The 21093-nt window shown below is 50.3% G+C and overlaps 2 protein-coding genes across 2 annotated transcripts in view; both read left to right on the plus strand.

Moving 5' to 3' along the window:
• The window catches only part of LOC306964897 (NACHT, LRR and PYD domains-containing protein 14-like), a 318924-nt gene that overhangs the window by 10120 nt on the left and 287711 nt on the right, over window positions 1–21093 (plus strand). The gene's annotated exons all lie outside the window — the stretch shown is intronic.
• LOC306964359 (interferon-induced very large GTPase 1-like) lies at window positions 16308–20969 on the plus strand (the record flags this gene model as incomplete). Its single annotated transcript, XM_079558351.1, has 2 exons — window positions 16308–19890; window positions 19966–20969. 2 exons carry the CDS (start codon window positions 16308–16310, stop codon window positions 20967–20969), a joined length of 4587 nt encoding a protein of 1528 aa, XP_079414477.1.

Genomic DNA, 21093 nt, shown 5'->3' on the forward strand with positions numbered 1-21093 from the left:
AACAGGGAGAACAGGGAGAACAGCACGGTGAGCGAACAGGGAGAACAGCGCGGTGAGCGAACAGGGAGAACAGCGCGGTGAGCGAACAGGGAGAACAGGGAGAACAGGGAGAACAGAGCGGTGAGCGAACAGGGAGAACAGCGCGGTGAGCGAACAGGGAGAACAGGGAGAACAGTGCGGTGAGAGAACAGGGAGAACAGCACGGTGAGAGAACAGGGAGAACAGCGCGGTGAGCGAACAGGGAGAACAGCACGGTGAGAGAACAGGGAGAACAGCACGGTGAGCGAACAGTGAGAACAGGGAGAACAGCGCGGTGAGCGAACAGGGAGAACAGGGAGAACAGCACGGTGAGAGAACAGGGAGAACAGCACGGTGAGAGAACAGGGAGAACAGGGAGAACAGCACGGTGAGCGAACAGGGAGAACAGCACGGTGAGCGAACAGAGAGAACAGCACGGTGAGCGAACAGGGAGAACAGCACGGTGAGAGAACAGGGAGAACAGCGCGGTGAGCGAACAGTGAGAACAGGGAGAACAGCGCGGTGAGCGAACAGGGAGAACAGGGAGAACAGGGAGAACAGCACGGTGAGAGAACAGGGAGAACAGGGAGAAAAGCACGGTGAGCGAACAGGGAGAACAGCGCGGTGAGAGAACAGGGAGAACAGCGCGGTGAGCGAACAGTGAGAACAGGGAGAACAGCGCGGTGAGCGAACAGGGAGAACAGGGAGAACAGCACGGTGAGAGAACAGGGAGAACAGGGAGAACAGCACGGTGAGCGAACAGGGAGAACAGCACGGTGAGCGAACAGAGAGAACAGCACGGTGAGCGAACAGGGAGAACAGCACGGTGAGCGAACAGAGAGAACAGCGCGGTGAGTGAACAGGGAGAACAGCACGGTGAGCGAACAGAGAGAACAGCACGGTGAGCGAACAGGGAGAACAGCACGGTGAGCGAACAGGGAGAACAGCACGGTGAGCGAACAGAGAGAACAGCGCGGTGAGTGAACAGAGAGAACAGCACGGTGAGCGAACAGAGAGAACAGCACGGTGAGCGAACAGGGAGAACAGCACGGTGAGCGAACTGGGAGAACAGCGCGGTGAGAGAACAGAGAGAACAGCGCGGTGAGAGAACAGGGAGAACAGCACGGTGAGAGAACAGAGAGAACAGCACGGTGAGCGAACTGGGAGAACAGCGCGGTGAGCGAACTGGGAGAACAGCGCGGTGAGAGAACAGGGAGAACAGCACGGTGAGAGAACAGGGAGAACAGCACGGTGAGAGAACAGAGAGAACAGCACGGTGAGCGAACAGAGAGAACAGCACGGTGAGAGAACAGGGAGAACAGCGCGGTGAGAGAACAGGGAGAACAGCACGGTGAGAGAACAGAGAGAACAGCACGGTGAGCGAACAGGGAGAACAGCACGGTGAGAGAACAGGGAGAACAGCACGGTGAGCGAACTGGGAGAACAGCACGGTGAGAGAACAGAGAGAACAGCGCGGTGAGAGAACAGAGAGAACAGCACGGTGAGCGAACTGGGAGAACAGCACGGTGAGAGAACAGGGAGAACAGCACGGTGAGAGAACAGAGAGAACAGCACGGTGAGCGAACTGGGAGAACAGCACGGTGAGAGAACAGAGAGAACAGCACGGTGAGCGAACTGGGAGAACAGCACGGTGAGAGAACAGAGAGAACAGCGCGGTGAGCGAACAGGGAGAACAGCACGGTGAGCGAACTGGGAGAACAGCGCGGTGAGAGAACAGTGAGAACAGCGCGGTGAGAGAACAGGGAGAACAGGGCGGTGAGCGAACAGTGAGAACAGTGAGAACAGCGCGGTGAGAGAACAGAGAGAACAGCGCGGTGAGCGAACAGGGAGAACAGGGCGGTGAGCGAACAGTGAGAACAGTGAGAACAGCGCGGTGAGAGAACAGAGAGAACAGCGCGGTGAGCGAACAGGGAGAACAGGGCGGTGAGCGAACAGTGAGAACAGTGAGAACAGCGCGGTGAGCGAACAGGGAGAACAGTGAGAAAAGCGCGGTGAGCGAACAGGGAGAACAGCACGGTGAGCGAACAGTGAGAACAGTGAGAACAGCGCGGTGAGCGAACAGGGAGAACAGCACGGTGAGCGAACAGGGAGAACAGCACGGTGAGCGAACAGAGAGAACAGCACGGTGAGCGAACAGGGAGAACAGGGAGAACAGCACGGTGAGCGAACAGGGAGAACAGCACGGTGAGCGAACAGAGAGAACAGCGCGGTGAGCGAACAGGGAGAACAACGCGGTGAGCGAACAGAGAGAACAGCACGGTGAGCGAACAGAGAGAACAGCACGGTGAGCGAACAGAGAGAACAGTGAGAACAGCGCGGTGAGCGAACAGAGAGAACAGCACGGTGAGCGAACAGAGAGAACAGTGAGAACAGCGCGGTGAGCGAACAGGGAGAACAACGCGGTGAGCGAACAGGGAGAACAGCGCGGTGAGCGAACAGGGAGAACAACGCGGTGAGCGAACAGAGAGAACAGTGAGAACAGCGCGGTGAGCGAACAGAGAGAACAGCACGGTGAGCGAACAGAGAGAACAGCACGGTGAGCGAACAGAGAGAACAGTGAGAACAGCGCGGTGAGCGAACAGAGAGAACAGCACGGTGAGCGAACAGAGAGAACAGTGAGAACAGCGCGGTGAGCGAACAGGGAGAACAACGCGGTGAGCGAACAGGGAGAACAGCGCGGTGAGCGAACAGTGAGAACAGTGAGAACAGCGCGGTGAGCGAACAGGGAGAACAACGCGGTGAGCGAACAGTGAGAACAGTGAGAACAGCGCGGTGAGCGAACAGGGAGAACAACGCGGTGAGCGAACAGGGAGAACAGCGCGGTGAGCGAACAGAGAGAACAGTGAGAACAGCGCGGTGAGCGAACAGGGAGAACAACGCGGTGAGCGAACAGTGAGAACAGTGAGAACAGCGCGGTGAGCGAACAGGGAGAACAGCGCGGTGAGCGAACAGGGAGAACAGGGAGAACAGAGCGGTGAGCGAACAGGGAGAACAGCGCGGTGAGCGAACAGGGAGAACAACGCGGTGAGCGAACAGTGAGAACAGTGAGAACAGCGCGGTGAGCGAACAGGGAGAACAGCGCGGTGAGCGAACAGTGAGAACAACGCGGTGAGCGAACAGTGAGAACAGTGAGAACAGCACGGTGAGCGAACAGGGAGAACAGCGCGGTGAGCGAACAGGGAGAACAGCACGGTGAGCGAACAGGGAGAACAGCACGGTGAGCGAACAGGGAGAACAACGCGGTGAGCGAACAGGGAGAACAACGCGGTGAGCGAACAGTGAGAACAGCGCGGTGAGCGAACAGTGAGAACAACGCGGTGAGCGAACAGGGAGAACAACGCGGTGAGCGAACAGAGAGAACAGCACGGTGAGCGAACAGAGAGAACAGTGAGAACAGCGCGGTGAGCGAACAGGGAGAACAGCGCGGTGAGCGAACAGGGAGAACAGGGAGAACAGCGCGGTGAGCGAACAGTGAGAACAACGCGGTGAGCGAACAGTGAGAACAGTGAGAACAGCGCGGTGAGCGAACAGTGAGAACAGTGAGAACAGTGCGGTGAGCGAACAGGGAGAACAGCGCGGTGAGAGAACAGGGAGAACAACGCGGTGAGCGAACAGTGAGAACAGTGAGAACAACGCGGTGAGCGAACAGTGAGAACAGTGAGAACAGTGCGGTGAGCGAACAGGGAGAACAGCGCGGTGAGCGAACAGTGAGAACAACGCGGTGAGAGAACAGGGAGAACAACGCGGTGAGCGAACAGGGAGAACAACGCGGTGAGCGAACAGGGAGAACAGCGCGGTGAGCGAACAGGGAGAACAGCGTGGTGAGCGAACAGGGAGAACAACGCGGTGAGCGAACAGGGAGAACAGCGCGGTGAGCGAACAGTGAGAACAACGCGGTGAGAGAACAGTGAGAACAGTGAGAACAGCGCGGTGAGCGAACAGGGAGAACAGCGCGGTGAGCGAACAGGGAGAACAGCGCGGTGAGCGAACAGGGAGAACAGCACGGTGAGCGAACAGTGAGAACAGCGCGGTGAGCGAACAGTGAGAACAGTGAGAACAGCGCGGTGAGCGAACAGGGAGAACAGCGCGGTGAGCGAACAGGGAGAACAACGCGGTGAGCGAACAGTGAGAACAGCGCGGTGAGCGAACAGGGAGAACAGCGCGGTGAGCGAACAGTGAGAACAGCACGGTGAGCGAACAGGGAGAACAGCGCGGTGAGCGAACAGGGAGAACAGCGCGGTGAGCGAACAGGGAGAACAGCGCGGTGAGCGAACAGGGAGAACAGCGCGGTGAGCGAACAGGGAGAACAGCGCGGTGAGCGAACAGGGAGAACAGAGCGGTGAGAGAACAGGGAGAACAGCACGGTGAGCGAACAGTGAGAACAGCGCGGTGAGCGAACAGTGAGAACAGTGAGAACAGCGCGGTGAGCGAACAGGGAGAACAGCGCGGTGAGCGAACAGGGAGAACAACGCGGTGAGCGAACAGTGAGAACAGCGCGGTGAGCGAACAGGGAGAACAGCGCGGTGAGCGAACAGTGAGAACAGCACGGTGAGCGAACAGGGAGAACAGCGCGGTGAGCGAACAGGGAGAACAGCGCGGTGAGCGAACAGGGAGAACAGGGAGAACAGCACGGTGAGCGAACAGAGAGAACAGCGCGGTGAGCGAACAGGGAGAACAGGGAGAACAGCGCGGTGAGCGAACAGGGAGAACAGCACGGTGAGCGAACAGGGAGAACAGCACGGTGAGAGAACAGGGAGAACAGCGCGGTGAGCGAACAGGGAGAACAGCGCGGTGAGCGAACAGGGAGAACAGGGAGAACAGCACGGTGAGCGAACAGAGAGAACAGCGCGGTGAGCGAACAGGGAGAACAGCACGGTGAGCGAACAGAGAGAACAGCGCGGTGAGCGAACAGGGAGAACAGCGCGGTGAGCGAACAGGGAGAACAGCGCGGTGAGCGAACAGTGAGAACAGCGCGGTGAGCGAACAGGGAGAACAGCGCGGTGAGCGAACAGGGAGAACAGGGAGAACAGCACGGTGAGCGAACAGAGAGAACAGCGCGGTGAGCGAACAGGGAGAACAGCACGGTGAGCGAACAGAGAGAACAGCGCGGTGAGCGAACAGGGAGAACAGCGCGGTGAGCGAACAGGGAGAACAGCACGGTGAGCGAACAGAGAGAACAGCGCGGTGAGCGAACAGGGAGAACAGCGCGGTGAGAGAACAGGGAGAACAGCGCGGTGAGCGAACAGGGAGAACAGGGAGAACAGCACGGTGAGAGAACAGAGAGAACAGCGCGGTGAGCGAACAGGGAGAACAGGGAGAACAGCGCGGTGAGCGAACAGGGAGAACAGCGCGGTGAGCGAACAGGGAGAACAGGGAGAACAGCACGGTGAGCGAACAGGGAGAACAGGGAGAACAGCACGGTGAGCGAACAGTGAGAACAGGGAGAACAGCACGGTGAGCGAACTGGGAGAACAGCACGGTGAGAGAACAGAGAGAACAGCGCGGTGAGAGAACAGAGAGAACAGGGAGAACAGCACGGTGAGCGAACTGGGAGAACAGCACGGTGAGAGAACAGAGAGAACAGCGCGGTGAGAGAACAGAGAGAACAGCGCGGTGAGCGAACAGTGAGAACAGTGAGAACAGCGCGGTGAGCGAACAGGGAGAACAACGCGGTGAACGAACAGGGAGAACAGCACGGTGAGCGAACAGAGAGAACAGCACGGTGAGCGAACAGAGAGAACAGCACGGTGAGCGAACAGAGAGAACAGCACGGTGAGCGAACAGAGAGAACAGCACGGTGAGCGAACAGAGAGAACAGCACGGTGAGCGAACAGGGAGAACAACGCGGTGAACGAACAGGGAGAACAGCGCGGTGAGCGAACAGAGAGAACAGGGAGAACAGGGCGGTGAGCGAACAGGGAGAACAGCACGGTGAGCGAACAGGGAGAACAGGGAGAACAGAGAGAACAGTGCGGTGAGCGAACAGAGAGAACAGGGAGAACAGGGCGGTGAGCGAACAGGGAGAACAGCACGGTGAGCGAACAGGGAGAACAGCACGGTGAGCGAACAGAGAGAACAGTGCGGTGAGCGAACAGAGAGAACAGCACGGTGAGCGAACAGAGAGAACAGCGCGGTGAGCGAACAGAGAGAACAGGGAGAACAGGGCGGTGAGCGAACAGGGAGAACAGCACGGTGAGCGAACAGGGAGAACAGGGAGAACAGAGAGAACAGTGCGGTGAGCGAACAGAGAGAACAGCACGGTGAGCGAACAGGGAGAACAGCACGGTGAGCGAACAGGGAGAACAGGGAGAACAGGGAGAACAGGGAGAACAGCACGGTGAGCGAACAGAGAGAACAGCACGGTGAGCGAACAGAGAGAACAGGGAGAACAGGGAGAACAGGGAGAACAGTGCGGTGAGCGAACAGGGAGAACAGCACGGTGAGCGAACAGAGAGAACAGGGAGAACAGGGAGAACAGGGAGAACAGCACGGTGAGCGAACAGAGAGAACAGGGAGAACAGGGAGAACAGGGAGAACAGTGCGGTGAGTGAACAGGGAGAACAGTGCGGTGAGCGAACAGGGAGAACAGGGAGAACAGCGCGGTGAGCGAACAGGGAGAACAGCGCGGTGAGAGAACAGGGAGAACAGCACGGTGAGCGAACAGGGAGAACAGGGAGAACAGTGCGGTGAGCGAACAGGGAGAACAGTGCGGTGAGCGAACAGGGAGAACAGCACGGTGAGCGAACAGGGAGAACAGTGCGGTGAGCGAACAGGGAGAACAGGGAGAACAGGGAGAACAGGGAGAACAGTGCGGTGAGCGAACAGGGAGAACAGTGCGGTGAGCGAACAGGGAGAACAGGGAGAACAGTGCGGTGAGCGAACAGGGAGAACAGTGCGGTGAGCGAACAGGGAGAACAGGGAGAACAGGGAGAACAGTGCGGTGAGCGAACAGGGAGAACAGTGCGGTGAGCGAACAGGGAGAACAGGGAGAACAGTGCGGTGAGCGAACAGGGAGAACAGTGCGGTGAGCGAACAGGGAGAACAGGGAGAACAGGGAGAACAGTGCGGTGAGCGAACAGGGAGAACAGTGCGGTGAGCGAACAGGGAGAACAGCGCGGTGAGCGAACAGGGAGAACAGCGCGGTGAGCGAACAGGGAGAACAGCGCGGTGAGCGAACAGAGAGAACAGGGAGAACAGCACGGTGAGCGAACAGGGAGAACAGCACGGTGAGCGAACAGGGAGAACAGGGAGAACAGGGAGAACAGGGAGAACAGGGAGAACAGGGAGAACAGTGCGGTGAACGAACAGGGAGAACAGGGAGAACAGGGAGAACAGCGCGGTGAACGAACAGGGAGAACAGGGAGAACAGGGAGAACAGGGAGAACAGGGAGAACAGGGAGAACAGGGAGAACAGTGCGGTGAGCGAACAGGGAGAACAGGGAGAACAGCACGGTGAGCGAACAGGGAGAACAGGGAGAACAGGGAGAACAGGGAGAACAGGGAGAACAGAGCGGTGAGCGAACAGGGAGAACAGGGAGAACAGCACGGTGAGCGAACAGGGAGAACAGGGAGAACAGGGAGAACAGGGAGAACAGGGAGAACAGGGAGAACAGGGAGAACAGTGCGGTGAGCGAACAGGGAGAACAGCACGGTGAGCGAACAGGGAGAACAGCACGGTGAGCGAACAGGGAGAACAGCGCGGTGAGTGAACAGGGAGAACAGAGCGGTGAGCGAACAGGGAGAACAGCACGGTGAGCGAACAGGGAGAACAGAGCGGTGAGCGAACAGGGAGAACAGCACGGTGAGCGAACAGGGAGAACAGCGCGGTGAGTGAACAGGGAGAACAGCACGGTGAGAGAACAGGGAGAACAGAGCGGTGAGTGAACAGGGAGGCCGCACCCACTGCTTCATGCACTCAAGGAATCTAATCTACACGTGCGTTCATTTATGCCTTGTTAACCAATCAGGGCTGACTGGGCTCAGGCGTCACCTGTTACCTGCAACAAACCATGCCCGAGTCGGACTCGGTTCCAGACTTTGGCCCGTTGGAGGAGGGAGGGGCCAGAGCGCGGCTCGGTGGCTCGTGTTTGCGCACACGCACGGATACAAGCGGCGGTTGTATGGGCGGGTGCATTTGTCACGTAAAACAGTGAGAAAAGGCTGTATTTATCAAACAGAGCAGGGGCTGCCTCGCTCTCGTCTCCCCGGCCCCCGACCGCTTCGCTCCCGGGCGGCTCCTCGGACCCCGGGCCACATACCGCTCGTCTCCCCGACTGCTCACTCCCGACGCCCTGGCCGCTTCACGCTCGTCTCCCCGACCGCTCACTCCCGCCGCCCTGGCCGCTTCACGCTCGTCTCCCCGACCGCTCACTCCCGCCGCCCTGGCCGCTTCACGCTCGTCTCCCCGACCGCTCACTCCCGCCGCCCTGGCCGCTTCACGCTCGTCTCCCCGACCGCTCACTCCCGACGCCCTGGCCGCTTCACGCACGTCTCGGGTTGACTTTACGGGAGCGGCTGCGCTTCTCCCGCCCTGTGTCCGAGCTTCTCTGCTGCTGCACCTGGTTTGGCCGCAGGATTTACGCCGGGCTCAGACCTAGAGCGGCGGAAGTGAGGAGAGCGGCGAGCTTCCATTCATTCCCGATGCTGCCTGGCGACCGGAAAGAAGCCTCCGGAAATCCACAGGAGAGCGGCGAGATACGGGCGGCCAGAGCGGAGACTAGCCTTAAAAAAAATTCAACGCTATGCAAATACAGAGCCATTTCCGGCGGCGGCTCCACCAACCACAGAACAAGATCTGACAGACACCTGTGCGTAATTGGCTCATGCGCAAAAGCTGCGTCTCAAACCCACCTCCACGCGCTCCTGCACAAGGGGGGCTGGCCAAGGAAGTAGAGTAAACTGAGCGACGGAAAGCGTTTTTTTGCCGCTTGGTCTGAGCCCGGCGTTAGTGGGACAGATAAAACCTGCGGGTGCTTTTATCACTTGTGACTTTGGTGCGTGTTCGTGTTAAGTGCTTTGTCGCAATGTAGCGTATACGAAGTATAGTCTATACTTCCAGGAGTTCACCAACATAAAGCTGTTTAACCAGTGGCCGAAGCAGCAATGAAGGACATAAACTGAGCGTCAGATCTTCTGTTCTCGTGGTGTTTTTTTGAAGGCTGTATATGACTCCAAAGAAAGGCAGGTGCTGCTCCCCACCCCCGCCTCAGCTGAGCGGGACAGAGGGACCCGCACTCTCTATTTCTCTGCTTTATTAAAATCGACTATTATTCACCACAGCCCTTTTTGTTAAACTGTAGTAAAATGCAAAGAAAAGTGGAGTGAAGAGATTTGACAGGGCTCATAGACATTATTTCCCGCAGCTGCTTAGTTTTTTTTTTTTTTTCGCATCATGTTGCGCTGCTGCTGCTCACGTGCACTTGTAAACAACTCCTCGTGCTCGGCCACGGCTCGGTTTGTTTGTGTAAGTGTGAGCGCGGGAGAACCTCAGTCATCAATGACCCAAGTACAGACAGTTTCTTAAATGCACTGCTAACATTGACTATATGTTTACTTTATTATTTACTGTTTATACTTTTTGTCCCCACAAAGTTCTTTCATTGTACATAAGATACCACTATTTACTATTTATTTGTTTTTGCTGTTGTTTCTTTCCTCACATTGTCTGCCTATTTGCACACCCTTAGTGTTTCTAAGAGCTTAATGAGATCAATAATCGCTATCTTATCTTAATAATTTGGAACACAGTTAACAACATATGAATATATATATTGCAATAAATGCAGGCATTTCTTTGCAAATCTCATCTTCCTCAATTAATTAAAAATGAATTGATTACTTTTTTATACATCCATCCATCCATTTTCTTCCGCTTTATCCGGGGCCGGGTCACAGGGGCAGCGTCTCAGCAGAAACGCCCAAACTTCCCGATCCACACACACCTCCTCCAGCTGTTCTGACCCCGAGGCCACACCTCCTCCAGCTGTTCTGACCCCGAGGCCACACCTCCTCCAGCTGTTCTGACCCCGAGGCCACACCTCCTCCAGCTGTTCTGACCCCGAGGCCACACCTCCTCCAGCTGTTCAGTCCTTTCGGTCACTACCCAGATCACATGACCATAGGTGAGGATCACATGACCATAGGTGAGGGTCACATGACCATAGGCGAGGATCACATGACCATAGGTGAGGGTCACATGACCATAGGTGAGGGTCACATGACCATAGGTGATGATCACATGACCATAGGCGAGGATCACATGACCATAGGTGAGGGTCACATGACCATAGGTGAGGGTCACATGACCATAGGTGAGGATCACATGACCGTAGGTGAGGATCACATGACCATAGGTGAGGCCATAGGTGAGGATCACATGACCATAGGTGAGGATCACATGACCATAGGTGAGGCCATAGGGGAGGATCACATGACCATAGGTGAGGATCACATGACCATAGGTGATGATCACATGACCATAGGCGAGGATCACATGACCATAGGTGAGGATCACATGACCATAGGTGATGATCACATGACCATAGGCGAGGATCACATGACCTTAGGTGAGGGTGGGAACGTAGATCGATCGGTAAATCGAGAGCTTTGCCCCGACTCAGCTCCCTCTTCACCACGACAGACCGATACAGCGACCGCATCACTGCTGCCGCCGCACCGATCCGTCTGTCCATCTCACGCTCCATCCGTCCCTCACTGAGATCATTGGTGTGAAGGAGGATTCGAGACCAGTATCGTGGAGGAGAGAATATTTACTGGGTGACGTGTACAGAGCATTTTCACAACGAACAATGATAGACATGGGTTTTTTATCCTAGTATGTAAATGAGATACATACGGGGCGTATCCTTAAAGATGATAGGCTGGAGTCCAAATTCTAAGTAAAAGTTGTTATTCTCGGTGAAGCTAGTTGAGACAGACTGTGTGTGTCAAGTCTACACTTGCAGCTCCCTGACTTGAAAGGGAATGTCCTCTCTACTGGAAGGAAATAACTGGACTTCACTCCAATGAACAGTCTTTTGGGTTTTTATTTGTCTCTGTCCATGTGGTACAGGCGAAAAACACAGAACAAAAGCAAGTGTAAATAAACATGTAAATAAACAAATTAACTTTTAACCAATGTTTTTAGCTTAACTATTTAACATATTTTTAAACGTCTTTTAACGATAACATCCGATTTGTGTGAGCATGAGATTTCACTTTTTAAACACATGTATGCATTCATTTAGACAGATTTACATGATCATGAAATTAGATTGAATGCCTCACAACCACATTCGTCCCTTACCCACAGTGCTTCACTCCTTGTAGAAAGGTGTTTCTTTTTCTGCTTCATTGGGGACCTCTTTGAGGAGAGACACCGCTTGTATCTCCACTCTCTCTGGTCCTCTGCACACTGACTGGCATGGAGAACCTGTGTGTTTTTGGAGCTGGTCGGAGTGAGTTGATCGGGGCATTAGTTTCACCTGCTGTGGTTGGGGGGCGGGGCGAGCAGGCAGCTGGACAGCACAGTGTGTCTGGGAGGCCCCGAATCAATCACTGTCACAGTGACAGGACAGCTACATATGTGAGGCCGTAAAGTGCGTAGGGAAGTAGGGAAGTGCGTTAGTGGAACGTAAAGAGCCAATCGGTTGCACAATATATGTAAGGTTATTCATAGTGCAAACTCCACACAAGCCTGCCCATTTCCGTGGGAGGGTCACCCAAATATTCTTTCCACAACACCAATAAAAATGAGGTGTTTGTGACAAACCAGTAGTGGCCAAGTTGGAGAAGTCATCACTCAAGGTTTTGATTTGTTTACATTGCCTGTGTTTTAGTTTTCCCATATTTAATGCTACTGAGTCTGTATCAGAGAGACTTGAGTTCATACAGATATCAAAAATAGCTGAAGTATTCATTGAAGCTGAAACTTGTCAGGGAGGCACGGTCAGTTCAGTTGGAAGGCGCAGGAGGTGTTTTTAGTATTTATGGAGGGATAGTCTATGTAGTGTGTAGGTTTATGACCCTAGTATTATCCTTATAGACGATGGTAATATTGGAATAAAGGGTATACTTCAAAATGTGATCCTCTGGCTGTGATTGGTTTTCTTGTACAATCACATCGACAAGTGTTAGTACTTCATTCAACACAACTATCATGAGACTTTAACAGAGGGTTTTCTTGTAGAGTATATTGAAACACTAATATGCATATGGTAGGTGTTCCAGATATACCTCCCGGTCCTCCAGTGACGGGAAGTGGATCAGTGGATCTTGGCAACATGGAACATGCATAACAGGAGGATTGTGTTAACCTTCTAACCTTGTTTTCCATGTCCTTATACCACTCGTTAGAATAGAACGGGTGGTTTGTGCTTTCTTCGAGTTCCAAGTCTGTTGACTGAAATGTTATTTCGCCCGGGTTTTCAACAAACTCGTCAGACAAATCTTTGCCATTGAGCCCGGGTAGAACCTTTTCTTCTCTTGTGTCATCGTCAGAGGTTGATGTCTGTGCATTTGGGCCATTGTTAGTCTTGTTGTCACTTTTAGCGGCTCCATCATTGACATTATTAACATTTGTTGTAAGCGAGCCTGGTTTAATTAGCCAAAAGGGTGAGCAGGTCCCAGGCCATCCTATTGGCAGGAGACTATACAAGTATTTATGACAATTCCAAATCAGGTATTCTATAGTCGGGAATGGTGTGAAATTTTGAATAAAATCACTGTAAGGAAGCATTTAGAGGAGGTTCCCAAGTAGAATTGTGGCCATTGCTCTTACCCCTTCGTTTATGGTTGATTTATAGTGAGAGGTAACACTAACTCGATTGCCTGTTATGCAATAAAAAGTAGCATTGTGTACATAAAATGATTGAGAGACAGGAATATGGGCCTGTTCTAACTCTCTCTTTATCTGCCTCTCAGTGGTGTGCAGGGTCCTCGTGACTGTCTCGTTGTGAGTCGTCTGAAACAGAAGAGTCATTGAGTCATTTGATCAGACAGCGATTCGAGAGTGGTTGTCTTAATTGGCCCCCCGTTAGGATCATTAGGTTTACCATGCCAAGGTGTGTTTCTTGCATTGTTAGTTAAGTCTCGTTTGGGTTCGGTCTTCCATCTTTTCATAGTCTTTTCGTGCATATTGTACGGCCCAGTTCCCTATAGTAATACTAACATCGTCAACATGCAAAAGTAAAATTTATGAGAATAAACAGATGTCATTATAGTAGTTAGTCAGGGTCTGTTGTTTCAGCGGGATTACATCTCGCACATACAATACATTGTTGGATATAGTTTCTCACATGTTTTTCCAATCCTACGGTGAAAAACAATTTGTGAATATAGGTTGCAATAGCTTGATAATTGGTGTGTGTGATTCCGTGTACATGTAAGGATTAAACAACAAGGAGCCGTGCATTAGACGGTTATAATGCACGACGCGGAGTCAAGAACACCACGACGCGCAGCGGAGTTACTCCTGCATTACAACGTCTAACGCGGCTCCTCGTTGTTTAATCCGCTTATACCAGGGTCCTACAAACCTAACATTTATAATAAATGTTTATTTCATGTATTAAACTCGTCAAACATCCCACACTACAGGGACTATTTTATGTGGGTGTTTCGCCATCTACTGTCTGAAGGCTCGTCTCAGAGCGAGTCATTCTCCGCTGCTAGATCTCCGTCAGGCTCAACAAAACACATCAGCACACGCTGCATCGCCAGAATCACAACACATTAGGACTGTTCCTGCACTTTTACGTGGAAATAAACACCGCTAGTATGTGGCGCTCCGAGCAGGAGCTAACCTGAAGCGAGTAGCTCAATTGTTTATCGTTACTATGGAAACAGCTGCACTGGAGCGCTGAAGTGCAGGGGTTTTGTTGGCCCGAGATCTGAAAATAATGAATGGTGCCTTAAGAGAAATGCAAAGCTCATATTTTATTAACATTAGTACACACACTCAAAACAGTAAACATTTAAATAAATTACCAAAAAGAAATTACAGAAAAAAATGCTATTCAAAGGCAAAAAATATAACAAATGGAGCAGAGAGGCGAACATTAAATTTCATTTAATTAGGCCCATTAAAACACTTAGCCTAAATTGAATTGAATATTCCCAGTGATTGTGCAATTATTAAATGACACTGGCGTGTTTTCCTTGTTGGATTCCTTCGTCGGAGGCTCGCAGGGACGGGTGGCCTCAGTTGGGGCCGAACCTGTTGAGAGAATGGTGCTCCATTTTTGTCGGTCTTCAAGGGATGGTGCCCAGTAAGAGCGCAGGCTGGTTTCACTGCGATGGCCCGTAACAGACATGATCTGACGCGCCTCTAACCCTGCAGCCGACAGTCTGCAAACCGCCGTGCTTCTGATGCTGTGGTTGGTGTAAATGCGTGAGAGGGGAGCAGTGACTCAGACCTAAAATGAAGTAAGTTTATCGAGACTAATTAGCCAAACAGTGAAAACTAGAAATATGTTAAGTCAAAACATGCTAGACAAATATTTCTCACCTCTTCACAAATCCTTTTTAGCATGTTGCCCAAATAATTCACTCCCATTGGTTCCTTTGTGTACCATATTGCCTGGGCTTGTGCGCTTTGGCTGCGCTTCGGGTGCAGGTAAAAAGCTGGTGTGCCGTCTGGGCATTTGGACAAGTACTTTTTGAAACTTGCCACCGGACACAACGGATCGCCTGGCATCGCAAACATGAAACCACGGAGGTTTTCTTTCTGAACTTCGTTGGGGTCAGAGTGGTTTTTGGTGTGGGGATTATGCGCCAGTGACACGTACTCTGTGCCGCTGTCATCCCGAAGAAGGACAAAGGAGGAGCGGGACAACTGCCTGCTGCCTTCCCTGCCTCTTCTGGCCAAACACATCTGAATGTCCCACCAAACCTTTCGCACCAGCCCCGCAGGTGTATCACAGGAGAGCACAGTGGATGAGGAAATCAAATTGACGTCTGCCTCTCTTATTTTGGGATGGTGCAGCTCTTGTCGTTCTCGGACTTTCTGTAGCGTTTTATCACCGCTTTAAGCACCGCGTTGCTTGATTTAAAAGCAGTGTCTGTGATGATGTTGAGATGAGAGAAAAGCCACTGTAGTGTTTCCCCGTCTGAGACCGCACTGACGCGTAAAACTCTCTCAAAATGTTGTTCAGTTCATCTGCTGATACATGGTCGAGTTCAGCATGTTTCCCCTTTTCTTTTATAAAGTCTTTCAGGATCGTGACAGCCCATTTGGTTACTTTGTTTGTGTTCTCTTCGTCTTTCTCATCTTCAATCCCGTTCAGCTGCTCCAGCGTTAACTCCTTGTGCCTTTGCTTTTCTTGCTTGCTCTCCTCTTCTTCCCATTCATCATACGATTTATTTTGGCCAAGAATATTGAAATTTATAACAAAATCCATCTCCAGTCAGTCAGTCTTTGATCAGCTTAACGACCTGTCACTCAACGTTTATTCAGCTGTGTCACGCGTTGCTATGGCGACGCCACAGCGGAGTGATATCCCAGTGATTTAACTACCGGACTACGTGTGCGGTTATACCAAAATAATGCACCAGCCAATCAGAATCCAGTATTCACCCAGACCATGGTATAAAGGATATTAAGGGCTGGAGTTGCGCTGCGAGACAGGTCAATACGGCCTTATTCAAAGAGAATGGGGAGGAACAGGAGTAACATGTGCCAACGATCAGGCAGACTTTACGCACAGACATTAAGTCTCTCTGTTCATTCATCAGGCAAAACGTAAAACAATCATCAGCAAATATAAGTTTACACGCCCTAACAGAAGGTTAGTGGCCTGCAGTGTCTCTGGAGTGGAGAGAGAGGAAGAAGAAAAGGCGCTGAGAGAGAGAGAGAGAGAGAGAGAGAGACACGTCTCCACCAATTCTGCGTCTTTTAGTTAAAAATAAGTTCCAACACTACTGATCAATGATCACCAACTTGATTCTCCCCCGCGGCCGCACCGCGCTGTGGGGGTGACGAGCGGGGGGTCGGGGGCACGAGTCGTTAATGGAGCAGAGAGGTGATGCAGCTCGGACAGTCAGATGTTTAGGTTCTGCTCCGTGAGACTCTGCCCACCCTCTCTGCTGCTCTCCCCATGCTGACACCGCAGCACTTTCAGCCCACTTGTTACGAGCCACTTTGTTTACCCAGTAACGATGACGGCGTTGTAACGACATTGTCATTACCATTATCATCACGTGTTATTCCCAACTGTTTACACCCGAGCAACACAGCAGTAACTGAGTCATGTTTTCATCTTTTCCAGATGATGGCGCTGTTGAGCAGACTCCACCTCCAGGACAGATCTGAGAATAAACTGACCTCTGCAGAGTTTCTTCAGATCAAACCGACTCTGACACATGAGGAGCTGAGTGAGAGTGACCTCTGCTCTGTTTATCTCCACAAACTGTTCATGTTAGACTACAGAGCCAGGTACATCCAGGCACAACAGGAAAACACAAATATAACCAATGTGTGCATGGATGTAGAGACAGATGATTTTTTTGCCCCAGTTGAGAACTTATCTATAATATCAGAACAGACCAACATCCATCCTCTGGACCTCCAGATGGCGGTGTTTCACTGCTCAGACAGCTTTCTAAAGCAGAAGATGGTCACTAAACTGTCCCAGTGTCAGTACGCCTTACCTCTGCTGGTGCCGGACCCTTTCACTGGGGACATCGAGTGTCCTCTGTGGACATTTCGACAGATTCAAAAGACCTGGAAGAAAAGTGAGACCAAAGATAATGAAACTGTAATGACCATGAAGTCGATGTCCATCTGTAAAGCAGAGACTCCGATGGTTCTGTGTTTCCGTCTGGGATCTCTGTCTGGGTCTAAATCTCAGCTCATCAACACTCTGATCAATGATCGCCACAGCACCTTCTTCCACAGGAACTGTCCAGGCAGCTCTGAAAAGCGCCTCCTGTTGGATGGTGTAGCAGAGATCGCCTGGTACTGTCCCTCTGGAAAACCCACTGACAGCTTCAGCGACTGTGTGGCCTTCTGTAATCTTCATGGAGATGGTCTGACTCACCACAAACAGCTGCAAATACTGATGGACAAGGCGTCAGTCAATGTGGTTTTTGTGAAAACATTGGATCAGAATAATCAAAGTTCTGCAGTGATCAAACATTCAACATTCAAATCTCCAAAACTTCTCATTGCTGTTGATGAAAACAGTGGAAATGAAGCAATTCACCTCAGAAAACACAAATACAAAGTCGGTCTTAAAGACAGAAGCCAGTCAGATGTTTCTAAGGAGCTGAGAAGAATAATCAAGGATTTTTTTTCTGGTCCACACAAGTCCTTTAAGCTGGACTCAATGTCAGTGGACAAACATGACACCAGCTGCGACAAAGGGTTTTCTTCTGCAGAAACAATTATGACAATAATTAAATCTGTCTCTGTGTCTGATGTTAAAACAAAATTCCTCCGATGTCAAGGCCAGCTGTGGCACAACTGGAGCAAAATAAACAAAGAACCGTATCATCTCAAAGGAAACATTGAGGAGGAAAAATTTAAAAGTTTAAATGAGTGTAAGAAACTACGAGAATATCAGGTCAAAGTTTCCAGCAGTGAACTGATGAGGTCTTTTATTCTTCACCTTTCTTCTTTGTGTCAAACAGAGAGAGAACATTTCCTTAAATGGACTCAGATCTTATTGGATGATTATGTCACAGATCGACTTTCTGAAATTCTTGAAAGTTATAACCAAAAATGGCTTGAGGTCTTGGATCTAAAGAAAAAGTCTGAGGACTTGGACCAAAAGAAGAGAACTGATATATTTAAAGAGCTAAAGTCCAAACAATACAAACTTGCAGACATCTCCCAGGACCTTCAGTCTGCCACATGTGGCCTGGAGCACATCTTCAGAGAAATGGCTCAGATCTATGAAGCCCATAAGAGTCTAGATAAACCTCCAGGACAGGGGCCGACTGACTGGTCTAAATACCCAGAGCTGGCAGCAGAGCTGATGATCTCAGGACACCCAATGGAGCTGATGGATGGAGATGCAGGTCACGTCCCTCTGACCTGGATCTCAGGTCTTATTGATCAGGTCAAACAGAAACTGGGAAACAAGAAGGTCTTTGTTCTGTCCGTGTTGGGGATACAGAGCAGTGGGAAGTCTACGATGCTCAATGCCATGTTTGGACTCCAGTTTGCAGTCAGTGCAGGCAGATGCACCAGAGGAGCCTTCATGCAGCTGGTCAAACTCTCAGAAGACATGAAGAAAGAGTTTCAGTGGGACTACATCCTTGTGGTGGACACTGAGGGGCTGCGAGCTCTGGAGTTAGATGGAAATAAAACCATTCATCACGACAATGAACTTGCTACATTTGTGGTTGGTTTGGGAAACATGACTCTGGTGAACATCATGGGAGAGAATCCCTCTGAGATGCAGGACGTTCTGCAGATTGTGGTCCAGGCTTTCATGAGGATGAAGAGAGTCAGACTTTCACCGAGCTGTGTGTTTGTTCATCAGAATGTCTCTGATGTCAGTGCCACAGAGAAAAACATGGATGGAAAAAGGAAACTGCTGGAAAAACTGGATAAAATGGTCCAACTCGCGGCTAAAGAGGAAGTTTGTGACGCTGAAAGTTTCAGTGACATCATTGAGTTTGATGTTCATAAAGATGTGAAGTACTTTGCTCAGCTATGGGAGGGAAGTCCTCCGATGGCTCCTCCAAATCCAGGATACAGTGAATGTGTCCAAGATCTGAAGAGCTTCATCCTCGAGAAAGCAAAGAAATCTCCTGGTGTCACTCTCTCTGAGTTCAAAACTAAAGTTGGAGATCTGTGGAACGCTCTTTTAAACGAGAACTTTGTGTTCAGCTTCAAAAACACTCTGGAGATCGCTGTTTACAGGAAACTCGAAGTTCAATACAGAAACTGGACCCGGGCTTTGAGGAGTGAGATGTTGAAAATTGAAGAGAAACTTTATAGAAGAATTACAAATGGAGAACTTGACCGTGTGGACTTCAGATTACTTCATGGAGAAGTTTACAAGAAATATGATGAAATTAAGGATTTAATGTCAATGTATTTTGAAACTGAGGAAGACAAAGAAATGTTAAATCAGTGGCGTCTCCAACATGAAGTAAAACTTAAACACTTTCTGGATGAACTGGTTCAAGGACTTCAGAAAAAACTGAATAATGTGATTGAACAGAAGAAAGCAAGTAAAGAGGTTGAGGAGAAGAAGTATGTGTTTGAGAACATCCTCCTACAGAAGAGCAAACAGCTCGCTCTAAAACTGAAAGACAACTTACCAGATGATCAGACACTGCGTAAACAGTTTAACAGTGACTGGGAGACGTGGGTTTCTGAACTGACCAGAGGCTTAAAACCTCCTGAAAAGATCAACTTAGAGCAGGATCAGATTCAGGCCATTTCTGAGCAGGGATTTGAAATTGACTTAATCACTTCTCGAAAACAGTTACAACACTTTAAGAGAATGTCTGAACATGGAGATTATACTGAGTATGTTGGACAAAAGCACCATGCGAGTCAGTGGGATAAAGTGAAAATGGCACTAGTTCTATATGGCCATCTCCCACATGAAGACAAAGAGAAGATCAAAAACCTCATCACAGATGTGGAAAAACAGGCTTCAGAACAAATTAAGCAAAGGCCTGTGGCACAAAGAGGCTACAGTTCATCTTACCTCAGTGAAATGAGCTTCAGTGTGATCAGTTCTATTACTGAATTTGAATCACAATTGAAATATCCTCTAAAGAAAGAGTTCAAAGTGGATCTGATTCTGTTTGTGTTCTACAGGACTCAGAGGTGGATCTCAGACTCTCATTCTCAGTTCCTCAAATACAATGACGTATGCACATATTTAGAGAGTAAGAAAGATGAATACTACAGTGTCTTCAGGAGTTTCTGCAGTGGAAGGTTCTGAGCTGTTGTTCTCGCTGAAGTGATCTGTGAGAAACTGAAGTCCTCCATGACTGAAGCTGTGTGTAACCAGACTGCTATTGATATCGCTGGAGACATGAGATGTAATGTCCCAGCGTTCAGAGAAACCAGACTCAATCTGGAGAAACATGTGTTAAAGTCACTGGCAGAAAAGAGAGATTTTAACAGATATATTAAATACATCACAGATCAAAAAACCTACACTGAGACTTTCATCAGAGAAGAAGTGGAAACTCTCCTACGCACAGAGTACAAGGATAAATGCAGCAGTTTCTACAAACAGAAAATCTCAAACATCCAAACACAGGTTCTTCATGCTCTTCATGAGACGACCAAAGGAAACAGAGGAGACATAAACATGTGGCTGCAGGAGTTTACAGGATCCATACAATACAAACTCACATTTGGAACAATAGACCCTCAAAACTTTACTGATGTGAAAGACTTTGATTTTCTGAAGGAAGAAATAGAGAAAGATCTAAACTCCATCTCTGACGACCTTTCACATCTCTCAGTCAACAAGTTAAAGTGGTTCAGACAGAGACCAGACCAGATCCTCATCGATCAGTTGTGTAACTGCTGTTGGGAAACATGTCCTTTCTGTACTGCAGTTTGCACAAACACCATCAAAGATCATGAAGGCGATCATAGCACTCCTTTCCATCGCTCTCCTTTTGCTCGTGACCGTCACTATAGGACGTCAGACAAAGAGTTTGTGACATTCTGCACCACAAAAGTCGCAGGTGATGGATCCTTTTGTCCTGGTTCTTCAAACAGATCAGTGCCTTTCAAACAATATCGTTGTGCAGGTCCTCCGTATGACACATGGAGCATCGTCCCTGACCTGGATCAGGAGTCCTACTGGCAGTGGGTCGTCTGCACCTTTCAAACGGAGATAGAGGAGCACTATTATCTAAAATATGAAGGTAGTGGAGCAATTCCGATACATTGGAGAAGCATCACTTTTAACCAGGCAATAAGAAACCTGGAGGAAATGTGCAGATAAATGTTTTAAAAAGTTTCACATAATCAGTTCATTGGAACAACAGTCACAACAGTAACAGTCTCAACAGTAACAGTCACAACAGTAACAGTTTCAACAGTAACAGTTTCAACAGTAACAGTTTCAA

This window comes from Gobius niger (assembly GCF_951799975.1).
Source record: "Gobius niger genome assembly, chromosome: 6".
Classification (NCBI taxonomy): Eukaryota; Metazoa; Chordata; class Actinopteri; order Gobiiformes; family Gobiidae; genus Gobius; species Gobius niger.